The sequence below is a fragment of the Aspergillus ibericus genome (genome assembly GCF_003184845.1).
Source record: "Aspergillus ibericus CBS 121593 unplaced genomic scaffold BO80scaffold_8, whole genome shotgun sequence".
NCBI lineage: Eukaryota > Fungi > Ascomycota > Eurotiomycetes > Eurotiales > Aspergillaceae > Aspergillus > Aspergillus ibericus.
Window position 1 is genome coordinate 695,010 of NW_020292106.1, and position 17,145 is coordinate 712,154.

The window sequence follows — 17,145 nt, forward strand, 5'->3', positions numbered from 1 at the left end:
CTGACTGTCCTGTACACAAGGGTGAGGTGATTGACGCGCTTTGTTTTTTTCTTCTTTTCCTTACCCCTCATCTCTATCTGTATAATTCACAATCTCAAAAAAGGCAACTCATCAAAAGTCATCACTTCACATTCATTTCTTCTATCAAGTGGCAGAGAAGGGCGCAAGGTTAAGCTAGCGATGAGTCGAACCTGATAGAGAGTAGTAAATAGCTATTCCTCTCTAGTACTCTACGCGAGGTCTTACGCTACGAGTATTTGTGTAATCAGGGTCTTTCAGGACTAAACACAATGTGCGTTGTACGTTGTATAAGAGTGACTCATTGGCAAAAGAACAGGTAATGGATATGTAGAGTAATCAAAAATCGAAAGGTACACTGTCTACGAGGAAAGCAGAACAGCAAATGGAGTCACAAATTGAGTAGATATTGAATCCTTCTCCGTATGATCAGTTGCTCGGTTGAAAGTTGATTGAGAGCCTCCGATAAACCCATTGTAGACGTGGAACGTATTGCCCATTTCACAGAACGATGTAGACTACCGTACTTCATGATGGCAATTGTTGTGTATGAATGCCATGCGCAGTGAAAACTAACTGGGATTGGTAGATCGTAGCCTGCGTGTGGTCCCTTGTCAAGGATTGGAGTGTGAAGCCGTGCTGCAGGAACTGCTCTGAGATGCTAGGGCCGATTGAATGGAGAGCAGGTCGGTCAATGGGGATCGTATTGTTGGTGTTTCACTTGATCATATGGATTTTACCTCAATCTCATCATCGAAGTGGGCAAAATAAGAATTTGAGGCTATGATTGGATTAGTAACAAGTTTGTAGTAGTCTCGATAATGAAGGTGACTATGTTCTTCACGTTGGTCAGCCGCGAACGGACGTCGCTCTTTACAACGGGGTGTCTATGACTGATCCCCAGCTCGGGACCTTATATTCCAGCGATGACCTCATTCGCGCAGGTTATACCTACACCTATCTATCCCCTATGAACCTGAACCTTTCTCAGGCTTATGTTTCAGACGGCCTCCTGGCTCCTGAAGCCCCAGCATACAAAGCGATCGTTGTGACAAGTGACCAGAATGTCACCTTGGCCGGTGTCAAGGCTCTCCAGGACGATGCCAATGCTGGACTCCCTGTCATCTTGAGCGGCGGTCTTCCAGGGTATTACCCCAACGGTGCAGCGACTGACAAGGCCGCTGTATACGCTGCTCTTGAGACGCTCAACGGCTCTCGAAATGTCTACACGACTGACAATGGACTGGTTGCTTCAAAGCTCCAGCAGCTCAACCTCACTCCGCGCGTTGCGGTCCAAACCAACGGCACAAGGTATCCGGTACTCCGCACCGATAACAGCACAGATTACATTTACATCTTCTCCAAGGATTCATCCTCCCAGGGCCATATCACTGTCAGCTCCACCAAGGCCCCCTATCTTCTCGATAGTTGGACCGGAAAGACCACCCCATTACTCCACTACCAAACAATCGGCAACAGAACAATTATCCCCCTTCGCCTTGCTGCAAACCAAACAATCGCTCTTGCCTTCAGCAGCCAGTTGAAGTCTGAGGTTGCTACTCCACCCCTTCACGCAGTGCGTCTCCCCTCCAATGTCCTGGGGTACAGCTACACCACTGCCCACGGTCTTCTCCTTCACACATCCACTGATGTCTGCAACAACTGCATTTTCCAACTCTCCAATGGAACAACCTACAACCTAGCCGTCAACGCCACCACCTCCACAACAACCCTAACAAACTGGACCCTCGTCACCGAACACTGGGAAGCTCCCAGAAACATGTCCAACGCGGCCATCCAAGCAGTCAAGCGCAACACAACCAACCCATCACCTCGACGCCTTGGTCTCCTGGCTTGATATTCCTGCTCTCCAAAACGCCTCCGGACTAGGCTACTACTCCACTTCATTCGCCTGGCCACCGACCCCTTCTTCCAACATCGACGGCGCATACCTCACCCTCCCACCAATTGCGCAAGGCATCAAGGTATCCGTCAACGGATACAATGTGGGACCCCTGGATCTCACCAACCCTAAAGTAAGGTCATTCCTTACACTACTTCTCATTTTGCTATCTGATTGGAAATTTCCTGACCTGGTTCCATAGAGCTTTGCTTAAGACACACTATATCCCTGTTACATTTCTCGATTCTTCTTTGTTTACTTTTCGTGGGATGTGGAGGTTTACCCTCGGATGTCTTGGATTTTATATGGGCAGTTTCTCTACACTTTTGATAACATGTCAAGATCCACGTAGGCCAAAAGGAATATATCCCTTCTTAGCCCCGGGTGTAGAAGGTAGAAATATGGCATGTCTCAACATAACATTATGTGTCTGTTCTCGTATCATACATTCTCTTCCCGAATATCATCCCGAGATATATCAACAGGCTAAAAAGGTGGTCGGAGACCTACCAGAAGTCTTCTGGATGGAAGCGCGTTTGACTACAACGAAATATGATGGTTAGGCTCTGAATGCTGAAGATTAAAGCATTAAACTCGAGCTCAACCCTTGGAGATTGTTATTCTGTGGACTAGACTCGGTTGCGAACCTCCCGCAGACTTGGTGTATACATACCATGCAAATTTGGTATTCTGGGCGAAGCGTGGGTGATTATGTATTGACTTTCCGTAACTCGTGGGTCCTAGTAGAGGGGAATTGGAGCGTTGGTTAATTATCAGGTAGGATTGTCATTAGTTTGCCATTCATCTAGCAAATTGGTTACGGAATACTTGCGTTGGGTTTCTCCTGGCCATCGCGAGAAGAAGACCTATGTTGTTGTACAGATTACTATAGTCCTCCTAGTGAGTAACGAAAAGGAATTGTCTAATATCTAGGATCCAGACTTTTAGTAAAAGATCGCTTGAAGGGAACATGACAATGAGCATTCATTGAAAGTCTCTGTTAGAAATGGCTGGAGCATTGATGTTAGGGGGCCACGCTCAGCCTGCTAGTTGTGGATGCAAACAGAGAGTGGTTTGTTTGACGCGCTGGCCTCGTCGTCCACCTGACTTTCTTTACCCCTCTTCACAGCCTCACCACCTCGCTTCCACAATTTCTCGGATCATCTCAGTTTCATCGTCGCAGCGCAGTCGCTTAGCCCTGTCTTTCTTGCTTCTGTATGTTTAGCTCCTGTACTCCTTTGCATGATGGATTTCTGATGCATATTGACCAGCATGGAAGTCTTCATGCACAATGTCCCGAGTCAGCTCACGGATGAGGGGCTGAAAAAGCAGCTGGAGCCGTTCCTAAAGCCACTCGGAATCATCGATTTCTATTGCGACAAACCCAAGAAGAAGAACATCGCATTTCTTACATTCCGTCATCGAGAAAACGGAGAAAGGTTCTTGCTATTCCATGGACAAGAGGAGACCCCAGGGCTACCGAGCCCTCGTGGGAAACCACGTCTGAAATCCAAGTTACAAATCATGGGGTCGGATGTTTTCTGCGCGCGAAGCAAGAAACCTCCAAACAAATTCGCCCTACAAAGTCTTCAGCATACTGCCGACCAACGAACAAAAGACAGTCTTCACAAGTATGAGGAGGATACGCATGTCTCTTTCCGCTTATCTAGCTTCAGCTGTGGCTATCATAAGTTCCTAGGAGATGAACTCGGATACGTCCCTGAAGTCCAGTGGTCGGATACTGGCATTATGAAGTTCAGAAAGCGATCCATCACCATCAAGTTGAACAGTAACTACAACATCCGCATACCACTTAATACCGTTATAGAGTTGATATGGTCCAGGGATGGAAGCCTAACCCTCACCTTATCCACAGTCCCATACTTCTTTAATCAAAGGGGGGACTTGGACGCCATCATAACACAGATGGTTCAGTTTGGCTTTCGGGGAATGAATGTGGCAACACCTTCGCGCTCGCGTGTGTGCTCCCTGGGAGAGTCCCACGCAGAGGCTGTTGGACAGTGTCTTGTCTACCAGTTTCGGGTTCCTACCGTCGATCTCATGGCAGCCATCCAAAATCTGAAGAAGTGGGAGATTCCGATAGTGCGATACGATATCATCTCTCTTCAGATGGCACGCGTAGGGTCTTTTCAAGTTTCGATGAAGGCCCTCATGAGTGAGTTATCTATCTACACCACACAGAACTCCCTCCCATTCAGCATTTTGTTTCAGCTGCAAGCCCTTGCGTACAACGCCTATCTCCTACCGCACACAGTTTTGAGCCTAGCAAAAGAGTTAGCCAGGGCATATAAGGAAGACTTATCGGCAGAAAGGAGACCTATTTCCGTATTGGCAATGAAGAAATTGTTTGACATGATCGACTGGCCCTCTCCCCACGGCAATCCAGACGATTTTAAACCGGCCTCTATCTTGAGGACTTTGGAGCAAATTGACAGGGAAATCCTACAGGACATAGCACATCCGGGCGAGGTCCTAGGCCCAACTCAGAACTTGACGCCGATTCACAAAGTCATGGTTACGCCAACAAGAGTCACCCTCCACGGACCCGAATTGGAACCTTGGAATCGCATTCTGCGCAGGTTTCCCAACCACCACGACTACTTCATTCGAGTGCAGTTCTGTGACGAGGATGGTCAGGACCTACATTTCAACGGGCGTAATAGCTATGATGATGTGCTTTCCCGATTCAAGCATGTGCTCATCCGGGGTATTCAGATTGCTGGTCGAACTTACTCGTTTTTGGGATGGTCGCATTCGTCGCTAAGATCTCATGCAGTCTGGGCAGGTACAACTAGAACCCTGTATCTTGCCAGGTATACTAACGTCTTCTTACGATAGTTCTGCTCCCCCTTTGTTGATGAAGCTGGCCGTTTCCAAACGCACTTCAGTATCATAAAGGCGCTTGGTGACTTCGGCAAAATTCAATCACCCGCTAGGTGTGCCGCCAGAATTGGACAAGCATTCACGGATACGCCATTTGCCGTCTCCTTGTCCGATTATAACATAGAGGTTTCGGAGATAGCCGATGTGACCTCCAAGGATGGGTCACGAGTGTTCAGTGATGGTGTAGGAACTTTGTCCTGGGATGCAGCGGAGTCCATTTGGGATAACATACCGGAGAAAAAAGGATCTCCTACCTGCTTTCAAATCCGACTGGGAGGAGCGAAAGGGATGCTTGCTGTTGATAGCCGGCTTTCGGGGTCTCGTGTCAATATCCGGCCGTCAATGATTAAATTCAACGGCGAGATGAAAGATCTCGAGATCTGTGATGTGGCAGCCAAACCGATGGGCCTTGTCTTGAACCGGCAGATGATAAAGATCCTGGAAGACATGGGAACATCTAATGATTGGTTCTTCGACTTGCAGAACACAGCACTCGCCCATCTCCGCCAGGTCACCGCAAACGCTCATAATACCGAAGTCTTTATCAAACGACAGGCGGTCGGTGACAGTATCGGTCTCTTCAGGATCTATCGCCAGTGTCATCTACTTGACCTGGATTATAGGAAAGAACCGTTTCTTCGTTCCCTCGTCGAAGCTGTGGTTCTCAAAGAGTTGCGTCTACTGAAACACAAGGCTCGTATTCCCGTCCATGAGGGCATCACATTGTTCGGTATCATGGATGAGACTGGCTTCCTCGAAGCTGGCCAGGTATACGTAACTTATGATCCAGTGAAAGGAAGACACGCGGCCCCTCCTAAAGCTGGGAAACTTCTTGTAACTCGCTCGCCCGCTCTCCACGATGGAGACATTCAATATGCATACAATTCTATTCCCCCCGCTGGCCACCCGTTGACAGAGCTTACGAACTGCATCGTGTTCAGTAGCAAAGGAGATCGTGACTTACCAAGCCAGCTTAGCGGGGGTGATCTTGATGGCGATATCTTTAACATTATTTGGGATACCGATGCCTATCCAATCCGAACATTTGCCCCTGCGGATTATCCTCGTGTCAGCCCAATTGACATCGGCCGCCCAGTCATGAGAGAAGATATGGCCCAATTTTTCATTGACTTTATGAAGACGGATCATCTTGGAATGATTGCCTCAAGACATATGGTCTTAGCTGACCAGGAAGATGGGGGTACATCTCATCCCGACTGCCGAAGACTGGCGCAGTTGCATTCCACGGCGGTGGATTTTTCCAAAACCGGTATCCCTGTGCACATCAGCGATATTCCACGGGGGAATAATTTCCGACCGGACTTGTAGGTTGTCTTCCAGCATCACATGATCGATTGCCTCTAACTACTTACCTAGCATGGCACCAGGACCTCTAGCCCACATTCACAGCCGATCGGAAATCGTGCTTGACCAGTATGTTATTCAAGCAGCGTACGACGAGGACGACGATGCCGAGCCGCCCCGCAAGTATTATCGGTCCGAAAATATTCTGGGCAAGCTCTACAGGGCCATAGATGAGCGGAAGATTTGGTATGACGATGTTCACTCCAAAGTCTTGACGAACGAAGACGAGTTCTGGAACGAATTCCTGTGGTCGACCCATGAGCGATGCAATAAAATTGGTCCTATCTCATGGGAACGGTGGCTGGATGAAGCTCGGCGTATACGCTTGGTGTAGGTTACCAGAGACCCGAGCTTGCCGATGATGACTGACAGGTGGATTCAGATACGAAGAGGCCGTGTTCTCGGCAAGAAACAATTACTCCGACCACCCAATCAACCCAATCAGCGAACTCGAAGTGTTCATCGGATCCGTCATGAACAAGAGCGGAGTACAAACTCGTCGCCAGCGGGATCAGTCCACTAAACTCGCCGACGAATTCGATCGCATCTCGACCTGGATTGTGGGTCAGATGCGAGGGAACAGCACAGCCGGGCCAACAACCAGCCCCTCGGATCCGCTCAAACCTCTAGAGCTTTGCTTCGCCAGCGTCCATGCTGGGGGTGAAACGGAAAGAGGTTCCACACGCCGTCGCAGAGACGAGTACGGGGAGCTCAAGAGTTTCCGAGTCGTCGCATCCTGCGCCTTGCTCTTCGAGCTGGATCAATTCGAGAAGGGGAAGAAGCAACCTACCGGATACCAGTAAATCTTCCGCTGTCCAGGATGCCGGAGCCGATCGGCCACACAACTTATCCCTGAATCACAACGGAGTATCATCATCGTTAATATGCTATTTTCCCTGTCTACTACTGTACCATTCAAAAACATAAGACATGCGGGTTAATCTTTGCAGATACGAGTCAGCCCCCGAATCAATGTGACATGCGGTTTCAAACTATGAATCATCTCCCCTGCACCTGGGGAACGGTAACAAATGAAATTTTCTCCTAACCACAGCCAAGATAATTTAAACTCTACCATCCTGACTGCATCTATTTCTGTCCCCTAAACCGAGAATCCCCCCTGTTTCATGTCCCTCTTACTTCTCGCTTCCCATTTCCTGTTTCGACACGTACGTAGCATCAAAAATAATCCTGACCTTGCAAATCTATTTCTCACCTTCCATCACACCGTAGCATTACCCACAACTTCACCCACCTTACAGTCACAGTATATCCGTTCATCCCAAAGACCTAAATCCCACTGCAAACTCCTCCCCTCAACCCTCCCAAACCTACTAAGTAAGAAAGTAAGCACACAAGAAACCCCAATCCTCTATACACCCCATTGTCAAAAGCATTCAATACAATGCGTCGAAGACATTCGTGCTCTTCTACCAAGGCCCACACCACTTCTCTATAACTCCATCCCCGGCGTTCAAGCCCACTTTGAGTGTTTTGTATTTTAAATTTGTGGCCCCGGGCCGCGGAATTCATCTAATCTGATATGATCGTACGCCAGGGACCCACCACTGGCAGGACCTAGGATTATGTTGGTGGGGAGTAGGCGGGGGCGGTTATTGGGTTTCTGAGAGGTTGGTGTCATTGTGACCTGTCAGGGTCAATGAGAGGAGAAGGTAGTGAGTCATGGGGAGATCTGGTGGGTCTGGTATTATGCGGTGAAAGCGTTTTGTAGAAAGTACTCGAGAAGGTGATAGAATAGTATATCGCTCTCTTTATTTCTGTATGTGCTATCTTATTATGCTGTATATACGACCATCATCCCGTCATCCCATTATTAGACATTTAACCCAGACGCGTGAAGAGAAGCAAAAAGGCTCAGCTATACAAAATCATATGCACAATATGCAACAAAAGATCCGAAATATAAAATGAGAGAAGGGGAGAATAAGGGGGGTTTTACTTATATTCCCGACTCATATGGTCCATGAAGACCCCGATACTGGTTTCCGTACGGGTTGACCTTGGCATACTCGTCCCATGCTGCGCAGGTATTCTCCAACAGGTCTGCATTGAAGAAGGTGTTGAAGTCATTCTGTCGCTCCACAATTTGCTGCGCAAATCCTTCGGTCGCGTGAAACCCAATGTGACAGTGGATAAGCCACACACCCGGGTTATCAGCAGGGAAGGCGATGACCAGGAATCCACCGTCATCTTCTTCACTGGCGATCATGAGAGCAGTGTCACGGCGGGGTGGGTTGGTTGTTTTGAGTGTGACATTCTGAGGGCTGAATCTGCCGAACCCTTGAGCAAGGACGTAGAAGTCGTGGCCTGCAGTCATTTGTTAGTTTGAGTGGCATTCCACTAGTTATAACTGGGGGCGACTACATACCATGCAGATGTATGGGATGAGGAACCGGAATGTCCGTTTGGATAACTAGAACGGTCCATTGATACGCTGTTGCGGCCTCTATTACTCCTTGGTTGGCTGTCCAGTTCATTTTATCAGGGTCTTCAAAGGTCTGCTGCAGAGTGGGGTCGTTCCAAGAGATGTTGAGAGCATTTCCTCCTAGGGTCCACAGATACAACGGGACATCACCGAATGGTAGGAAGTCTACATCCGATGCCACCGTCTGAGCACCTCCAATATCTGCATCAAGAGCAAGCCATGGGACAAGTTCGGACGGGGAAAAATCCAGGCATTGGATATCGTCACCGTAATCCCACTTGCTGCTCGTTGGATCAGAGTCATCCGCGGCTCCTTTGTAGTGCAGGATACCTCGGATGTTATCCGGGTTACTATTGTCGCTACAGAACGACTGCGGGATTGCCCTGATCCAGTAGTTGTCAGGGTTCTGGTTCGCTGTCACGACGATATCGTAACGCTCACCCATACCAATAGGGACATTGTTTGTTGTAAACGGCACAATGGGGACAAAGTCATTAGCGATGACGGTAAGGTCGTGATTGTCGATGGAGAACTTGAAATGGGTGTGCATGGCTGCATTGACCAACCGAATCCGATATCTTTGACCTGGAACAAATTCTGTCTGGAATCGACGACCGACCGTCTGATTATCCATGTTGGTCCAAATGTTGCTCCCGTTGATAAGTCCGGTCTGGAAGTGAGGAGGGTTCGGGCTCTCGAGCACAGATTGATACATCTCGTCGACGGTCTGATGTGACCAGTCATTAAGGAAAAGTACCCCCAAATCGTGGTCATATTCTGCCGCTGCGGGACCATGAATCACGATGCCTCCGAAGACTCCCTCCCATGCTTGGAGAGAAAAGTGCGAATGGTACCAGCTCGAACCGTATGCCTCTGCTCTCCAGACATAGGTATAGCTGGAGTTAGGCGGAACGGGGCACTGGGTCAGCGCCGCGACACCGTCCATCTGGTTGTTGTACAACTGTCTAATACCGTGAAAATGGATGGCGGTGCCATTGTCTTGCATGCGATTCGTGACATGGACCTTGACGATGTCCCCCCAGTTGGCCTCGATGGTAGGCCCGGGGAACTGCCCGTTAACCAGGAGCACTGATCTTTCGACTCCGTCGAGGGCGGCGGTTGTGTTGACGATATCAAACCAGTATTCGCGGACAACGTTGGTTTCCGGAGTAGTTTTATAGTAATTTGTGTTAAGATCATAACCGTGCCATGGGATATCGGCTGGCAGCGAGGATGTATTGCCTTGGATACCCCGAGGAATTGGGCCAACTTGTCGAGGGCCAGGGTCGGCATGTTTGATTGGACTGCATAAGAGCAGTGGGGCCAAAAGCCCGAGAAGCAAAAGAACGATTTCCATGATGGGGCCACTAGTGTCCAGTAGCGGAGATTAAATAAATTAATTGACGATAACGATCTACGTGGATCGCGATCTTCTTGTCGTACCCTTCGTCCATGATGACCTGTCTATATATACTTCTCCAGCCGGGCTTGGCCATATTTCCTCTTTGTTTTTTTGGCTTTCCTCACACATCCACTAGAGGAGTCACTTGGCTCTGCTTGGCCGGGATATTGCCTCCACGAATATCCGAAAATGTCCTGCGTCTCCGGGACTCACCCTGGCTCCGAGTTCACCGGATGTGGGGTCTGATGCACAGCCCAATGCAGATAATCCTCCAGCTGTACGAGCCCTCGCCCAGCTGAGTGGATCGGGGCATCAAATGAGCGGTGCAATGTAGTCACAGCCAGTAGCTTGACAGCGTAGCTTTGCCATGTGTGTGGAATGAAACATGTGAGGGGCCTGGCGGCGGAGCCGCAACAACCCAGAGGACACGATTTGCTGGATTTCGTGTTGAACACATCACACATGAAATTGACCTAGGTAGATGGCCGGCAATGCCTGACTATCTGCGTGGTAGCGTTCAGAAGCGACCAGGGATATCAAGTTCAAGGAACCTCAGCTGCCAGCCACTCTGGACTCGTCTGTGATCAACTGACTGTTCGAACCCTGTACTTGAAGCCATCCCCACTAATCCGGGGAATGGTTGGGTCTAGATACAGACCCATGACCATAGTAGCGGATTCTATAGTACCTGTCATGGCTCGGATCCCGAACACTTCATCTCGGCAGATGTGGCGCTCATGCCGTAGGCCACGGTCGACCGATTTAGCTTACCACCTGCGAAACCTGGCCACTCCCCGCCCCGGATTCTACTAACGCATAGAATGCCTGATTCAGGTATCGGTCGTGTTGTTGAGGGCTAGCTGACCGCTATTCAGATCGTATAGGCTCCACTCAGGCACACCCACAGCACGCTCGACGTATCAGTTCGTTCCTAGAAACCTTGTAGCTCACTTCCCGATCCATCAGTTGTCTTGTTTTAATCAAGGTAAGGCTGATGATAATAATAGTGGGATTGTCGCTGGGGTAGGCGCCTTCCACGCGGATCCTTTGAAAGAAATGCGGGAATGACTCGACTGATTCGCTTAGTCCTCGGACTCAGGCCACCCATCCGGGCCAAGGCTCCCAAGCGCATCGCCCAGCGATGTACTGGTTGAGGGGCCATACCAGACGGAATCTGTGGACAGACTGCAGCTCGGCTATTCTAACACGGTCCGGGCCAAGCCAGCGGTGACGGGCCAACCGCAAGCGGGAGCCATCCACCCGACATCGGTCAGGCTGCAGCCCCCATAAGAGGCGTGGATGGAAAAAGCAACGACAGCTCGGCCCCTCTCGTCTTCCTGTGGATGCCCTTCCAAGCCTTGCTAGCAACCGCCCAGTTCACTACTCCCAACACAATCCCACTCTCCGCCATGACCATACCCACGGTCAGAAAATAGCGTGGTCATGCGATCTATACAAGGCACCTTATCAAACAAGGTGGATTGTGAGTCACCTTTAGGCCGTCCGTCGCCATTATTCCTCCTTGAGCTGTCCACGATGACGTTAGCTGTCTCGGTTGAGCTTCTGGAGGCTCCTCAGATTCAATAGAGGCTCGATAATATCTGGCGTTATTTCTTGTGTAGGAGCGGTCGGGGGAGGTCAATGAGCGGCATCTGACTCTGACATCACTTGGAACTATCACAGTATACCTCAGCCCAGAGAGCCCAGACTGAGTGAGCACGCGATCGCACGGCCCAGCCAGGGGAGACAAACAAAGGTGACTTCACCCCTGAGAATGTAAGACCATTATCGCCGAAGTGACGGAGTTGGTGAAACAACTGCCACAGACAAGCCACAATGTCAGATGTTCCAGCGCCGTGGGAACGAATAGGCAGGAGCAGGTTATGTGGCTAGGCTTAGCTATCGTATTATCAGCGGCCCAATCATCCCATGAATCGCATCAAGCGTGACATGCTTGCAGTCCGTGAGCCGAGTCCAACACTTCGCTTAGCTGTGAGTTCCAAATCAGCCTGCCTGATGCTGTCCACCACGGAACCACGTGCTTGTCTTAGCAATTGCAGAGAATGTGTTACCTGTAATGCGTGCCTTGCCTATAGCTTCCTAACCAGGTCGGCTTGTCGGTCTTGGTTGACGTCACAGCTTTCAGGCCAGCTCTCCCTCCGCCCGCGTGTCATCTCGCGAAATACTGCCGATCAGTCTAGTCGGCCTGTGCCCAGGAAGGACTGCCCACGTGCGTGCAGTAGGCTGTGAGATACAATGTGAAACATCGGCGAGTACCTTCATCGTGAAGGCACGAGGGACCAGATACCAGGGGTGACCCTGGACATTCAGGTTGAGATAGGAGTCACAGGCGCCTTTTCTCCTATCTCCGCTCGGTGAAGCCACCTTGGAACCGATCTATAATTACCTCTCCCAAGAGATAGCACAGATATTTTCCGATATCTGCTTTGACTTTGGTCTAGTGACATGCTTCGTCGCGACAAACTCGGCAATATTCGGCCAAGGAGCAACTTGTACTCCGCTGAAAAGGTTGGCTGTCTGCCTTCGACATTCCACTGGACGAAGCATCACGCGGATGCAAGTGTTGACGAAGAACAAAGAACATCGAGCTCATATCCTGGAAGAATGAAGGCAGAAGCGAAAAGTTCGACGTGGTTGACGCGGTTGCGTGACCCAAGCTCTGCAGGAATGTTGTAGTACTCCGGAAGCCGCCATTTCGGCCGCCGGCCAGCATCCACCTGCCTTTCCTAGCCAGGCATCATTCGACATCGAAACAGAGTCGCCATGCTGTAACTAGATCGCTTACAGGCACTGCACTCTCAACTCTGATGTTCTCATGACCTTCGACGCCCTTGCGCGCTGTTTTCTGATTCCTGTTCTCTTATTAACCTTATCTAACTATGCGAATAAGCGAGTCCTCCTGACAGCAGGCCATTGATGCAGTGAGTGATAGTGCCTTCTCGACGATTTTATGTTGGAATATTACGTTTGTGTCTGAAGGTGCCAATGGCTGTTCTCTACATGACCACGGCAGCCTCACCTGCAAGATCCACTTGTTGGTTCATTATATTACTCACATACTGGCCATACTTGACCTTTTAGGTATATGATCTGCTTGGCCTTGCGTTGCGCAGGTCCCCGGTGCTTCGATAACTCGCGCCATCCTGTTTACAAATTCCACAGTTGGCTGGCGCGGAGCACAGTGAGCGAGTCTGAAGCAGTCTAAGGCGCTCAGTATCCCAGGACACCTGTGACATTGCCAGTCAGCTATGTTGACCCGATAAGTGGTTCTCATCAATGAGATAATGATAGTGAGGATATCATAGTTCTGTGGATGCGCGCATTATTGGAATCTAGAGCTAGGACAATTAGTCTGACCCTCATCATCAATAACATACTGGATCTTGTCCAAGTAATATTTTGACTACTTCGTTCTCCTTGTTTTGTTTAGATTTCAAGCCGCAGCTTATATCGGATTCATGTGCAGAGGATTAGATGAGCTATCCTACTGATAAGGAGAATAATAATACTAAAAAAATATGTATCGTGAATGTCATTTGAGATAGCTACTTTGCAATGTGTATGTGCCTTGTTTGTTTGCTACGGAATTGGTTGGAACAACTATCGGAGTTAGTGTTGCTGCAGCTAAGGCTAAGCCGCGTGTCTCGGACTGACGCCATCAGACGGCGCTAAGGCGCAATGTAATCCACGTCAATATACCAGCCGAAGCAATTGTAGACCAGAGTACTCCGTACATTACTGATATCTTCAAGGTTACGCTTCCTTAGTTTGCCATAATTTGGTCGATTGTGCAGAGAGTTCCTACATCGTCCGTACATAGATGGCCGATCGCAGGAGTCAAAAAGCATCAGATCCATGCTCTCAGTGTCGGTCACGCAAGGTAAGTCTTATATCATTTTGCTTACTAGGCTCCCTAGTCATTTATTTAGTCATCTTTAGGTTCGCTGCGACCGCAAAAGGCATACTTGTGGGCATTGCGAGCGGTTAAAGTACCCATGCTCTTTTCAGACAGAGGTCGCGGTTCCAAGTCGCCCGAGGACATATGAAGATGACCTACCTGAGAGACGCCGGGGGTCTCGGGCGTATATTAACTGTCGTCTTCAGAAAAGCCGTTGCTCGGGCGAACTGCCACAGTGCACTAACTGCCAACGGCGACATCGAGAATGTCAATATCCGGCTTCTGGACGAGCTCGCCACTTACCACAGAAATCTCCTGAGGCATTCAAACTCACATATCCTGATCGTACCGTCGCTAGGCCAGAGCTACAACAAGGATTGTATGGCAGGCAAATAGCCTGGAACTCATTCAACCAAGAGACTGACTTCTGTCAGAGTATACCCTGTCCAAGATGGCGCCGAGTTAGCCAGTGTGCTTGATGACTACTTCTTGCATCTGTATCCTCTACCATCATACAGCTTTCTTCATGAGCCCTCCATCAGGCGGATGTGTGCAGATCGAACGCTTGAGCCAAGCCTAGTGCTATCCATCTGTGCCATGGTCAAACTGCACTGTAAGCGGGCCTGGCAGTCTTCCGAGAGCGGGTTGTTGGTCGAGTTATCAGAAAAGCGGATCTGGGACGAGCTGGAAAAGCCTTCAATCTTCAGATTGCAAGCCCTATTCCTCATTATCCAGTACCATGCTGAAGTGGGTCGATTCGAGAGGGCCTTCATGATGGCTTCCATAGCAAGTCGCCATGTAGCTGCCCTACAGCTGAACCATGAAAGTCCGCAACTCAGCTTTGTCACGCAGGAAATTAGACGGAGAGCTGTCTGGACGATGGCACTTCTAGATGGCTATTTTTCCGTGGGCCTGCCTGGATACAGCACAATCAACTATGAAGAAATATATCAACAATTTCCGTGTCGCGAAGAAAGGTTCGGTTCGCCGATTCCGGAGGATATCAATATGGTCGCGATGCGAGGCGACAACAATAAACGCTCTTGCGGTATGTTAGAGCTGATTCTGCGTGTTTCAAAACTTCGCCGAGATATAATTCGTTTCACCAGGCAGTTGGCCCTTGTGGAGCAGCCCCTAAAGGAGTTCCAGGATATAGTGGAAGGGTTTCGAGTCAATTTGTCGCAGCTGCAAGGAGAGATCGCATCTGCCGTTGGTCCTTCAGAAACAATCCGGCCAGAGTCTCGATGGTTCGTGCGAGCGTTGGAAATCCAACTAGCATGGCGCCAGGCCCACTGTGATCTTTTTCGCCTTTTCCTGCCTGGTCATCCTAACGCAGCTCCGGATGTGGTATTGCGTCCACTAAGATCAAGTGCCTACGTTAGCCAAGCCCGCGCTATCTGTCAAGAACACAGTGGCTGGATTGCGGAAACCATATCTATAGTGCAAAAAATGGATCTTGGAGTACTTTTCTCATTCGATATCGCGAGGTGTGCTTATCAAGCAGCGCGACTCAGGCTGTTTCTCGCGCACATGCCAGAATCACGGTCACAACTGAGACCAGAAGCGGCGATCGCCAACGCTGCATCGTGCCTGGATTTTATCAAACGAAATTTCGCATCGGCTGCTCATGCACAACGGATGATTTCAGATCTCAGCCTATTGATGGGAGCCTATGAGACGGGCGACGGGCATTTAGGAGCGGCAATGGCGCTCGATTCACTCCGAGCTTCCGGTAACGCGGTTGAGCGGCATAACCAACTTGCGGTCCATAGCCTCATTCATCAGGCCAATTTTGTAGATGATAGCTTTCTCTATGAGTTGTAGAGTTCGCTACCTGAAATGCAAAGTGATGCTCTAGGTAAGGCGAGCTATGACCGCTACGTCATCATCACAGGCGGGTCTCGGAGGGGCTCCGGTGCGGGGTCGCCTGCGGGGCAAGTGCTCACCTGCTGCAAGTCCACTATATCCCTTGAGCACAACGTCAACATCTCTTTATCGCCACAGTTATCACCATGGTTCTTTCGAAGCCCGAAAACAAACACGTTCTCAAAGCCTTTGACCTCACCGGCAAGGTCGCTGCCGTTACAGGTATGTCCCCTGCGTCCGAGGATCAGCAGCTACTTAACGACCACCAGGTGGTGCTCGTGGGATCGGGTTAGAGGTCTCGAGGGCTCTAGCGGAAGCTGGTGCCAGTGTAAGTAAATTCATCGTGACTGCCATTTTGTATGCTAATAGCATCGTAGGTTGCTCTGATCTATAACTCGTCGAAAAATGCGGAAACACTCGCCGAAGAGATCGCGGCCACTAACTATGTCAAAGCAGCTGCATACAAAGCTGACGTCGGAAATCAGGAGGATATCGAGAGGGCCATTCACCAGATTGCATCTGATTTTGGCAAGCTCGATATTATCGTCGTGAACTCGGGGATCACCTCGAATATCGCGGCCGAAGACTACACCACAGAGCAATGGCGCGACATCATGAAGGTCAATCTGGATGGCGCATTCTATAGCGCTCAAGCAGCTTCTCGACTCTTCAAGGAACAGGGACACGGCAATGTCATCTTCACAGCCTCTGTCAGTGCAACGTTGGTGAACGTGCCTCAGAAGCAAGCTGCGGTGGGTTTGTATATGCTCGGCACTGAAATATCTGCTAATGGTGTGGACCAGTATAATGCCTCCAAAGCTGCGGTGGTACAACTGGCGAAATGCTTATCAGTGGAATGGGTCGATTTCTGCCGTGTCAACTGCATTTCTCCTGGCTTTATCTCTACCGAGATTCTTGATGTCCATCCCCAAGAATGGCGTGAGAAGTGGAACAGCATGATTCCGGCTCAGCGAATGGCGGATGCCTATGAGCTTAAAGGAGTAAGTTAGCTTCCATGTTTACTCTTCAGCCCCTCTCATGAAACTCACTGTCCTCCAGGCTTATGTATTTTGCGCCTCCGATGCATCAAGCTATATGACCGGGGCGAATATCGTGATTGACGGTGGCTACACGCTTCCTTAGGTCTGATTTCTCAGCGTAGCTTTTGCCATGTGCTGGATCAAATTGAGGTACACCGAAGTTCCTGAATGTACATATGTTTAAATATTCGAGATCTTCTTGAGAACCAGGTTTGTAGGCATATAAACCAAGCCACGTAGAGCACTAGATATAATGAAGTTTTTTTGAGGGACAATAGGACG

At 49.6% G+C, this 17,145-nt stretch overlaps 5 protein-coding genes across 5 annotated transcripts; 4 read left to right on the plus strand and 1 right to left on the minus strand.

Moving 5' to 3' along the window:
• Positions 1–907: 907 nt before the first annotated feature.
• On the plus strand, positions 908–1,876 carry BO80DRAFT_432617 (uncharacterized protein; the record flags this gene model as incomplete). The annotated part of the gene is made up of 1 exon (XM_025720792.1): positions 908–1,876. The coding sequence occupies one exon, from the start codon at positions 908–910 to the stop codon at positions 1,874–1,876; it is 969 nt and encodes a 322-aa protein (XP_025578242.1).
• Positions 1,877–3,075: 1,199 nt separating this feature from the next.
• BO80DRAFT_422823 (RNA dependent RNA polymerase) lies at positions 3,076–7,367 on the plus strand. The gene is made up of 5 exons (XM_025718905.1): positions 3,076–3,136; positions 3,193–4,723; positions 4,781–6,150; positions 6,203–6,520; positions 6,573–7,367. The coding sequence occupies exons 2-5, from the start codon at positions 3,194–3,196 to the stop codon at positions 6,991–6,993; spliced, it is 3,639 nt and encodes a 1,212-aa protein (XP_025578243.1). The 5' UTR covers positions 3,076–3,136; position 3,193; the 3' UTR covers positions 6,994–7,367.
• A 783-nt stretch (positions 7,368–8,150) lies between these two features.
• On the minus strand, positions 8,151–10,009 carry BO80DRAFT_491644 (extracellular dihydrogeodin oxidase/laccase; the record flags this gene model as incomplete). Its single annotated transcript, XM_025723713.1, has 2 exons — positions 8,580–10,009; positions 8,151–8,518 (listed from the first exon to the last, which is right to left on the minus strand). Exons 1-2 carry the CDS (start codon positions 9,991–9,993, stop codon positions 8,151–8,153), a joined length of 1,782 nt encoding a protein of 593 aa, XP_025578244.1. The 5' UTR covers positions 9,994–10,009.
• Positions 10,010–13,859: 3,850 nt separating this feature from the next.
• Positions 13,860–15,875, plus strand: BO80DRAFT_274101 (Zn(II)2Cys6 transcription factor). The gene is made up of 3 exons (XM_025714858.1): positions 13,860–13,939; positions 13,999–14,336; positions 14,392–15,875. Exons 1-3 carry the CDS (start codon positions 13,880–13,882, stop codon positions 15,779–15,781), a joined length of 1,788 nt encoding a protein of 595 aa, XP_025578245.1. The 5' UTR covers positions 13,860–13,879; the 3' UTR covers positions 15,782–15,875.
• A 70-nt stretch (positions 15,876–15,945) lies between these two features.
• Positions 15,946–17,058, plus strand: BO80DRAFT_422824 (NAD(P)-binding protein). The gene is made up of 5 exons (XM_025718906.1): positions 15,946–16,045; positions 16,093–16,151; positions 16,201–16,575; positions 16,627–16,822; positions 16,883–17,058. Exons 1-5 carry the CDS (start codon positions 15,970–15,972, stop codon positions 16,942–16,944), a joined length of 768 nt encoding a protein of 255 aa, XP_025578246.1. The 5' UTR covers positions 15,946–15,969; the 3' UTR covers positions 16,945–17,058.
• Positions 17,059–17,145: the final 87 nt, after the last annotated feature.

Excerpts from the sequence above, each read along its gene's own strand:
- BO80DRAFT_422823 (XM_025718905.1), top strand. The coding sequence starts at position 3,194 with ATGGAAGTCTTCATGCACAATGTCCCGAGTCAGCTCACGGATGAGGGG. Across the intron at positions 4,724-4,780 it reads TAAGATCTCATGCAGTCTGG|TTCTGCTCCCCCTTTGTTGA; the intron begins GCAGGTACAACT and ends TTCTTACGATAG. Across the intron at positions 6,521-6,572 it reads GCTCGGCGTATACGCTTGGT|ATACGAAGAGGCCGTGTTCT; the intron begins GTAGGTTACCAG and ends AGGTGGATTCAG.
- BO80DRAFT_274101 (XM_025714858.1), top strand. The coding sequence starts at position 13,880 with ATGGCCGATCGCAGGAGTCAAAAAGCATCAGATCCATGCTCTCAGTGT. Across the intron at positions 13,940-13,998 it reads CTCAGTGTCGGTCACGCAAG|GTTCGCTGCGACCGCAAAAG; the intron begins GTAAGTCTTATA and ends AGTCATCTTTAG. Across the intron at positions 14,337-14,391 it reads CCAGAGCTACAACAAGGATT|AGTATACCCTGTCCAAGATG; the intron begins GTATGGCAGGCA and ends GACTTCTGTCAG.
- BO80DRAFT_422824 (XM_025718906.1), top strand. The coding sequence starts at position 15,970 with ATGGTTCTTTCGAAGCCCGAAAACAAACACGTTCTCAAAGCCTTTGAC. Across the intron at positions 16,152-16,200 it reads TAGCGGAAGCTGGTGCCAGT|GTTGCTCTGATCTATAACTC; the intron begins GTAAGTAAATTC and ends ATAGCATCGTAG. Across the intron at positions 16,823-16,882 it reads GGATGCCTATGAGCTTAAAG|GCTTATGTATTTTGCGCCTC; the intron begins GAGTAAGTTAGC and ends ACTGTCCTCCAG.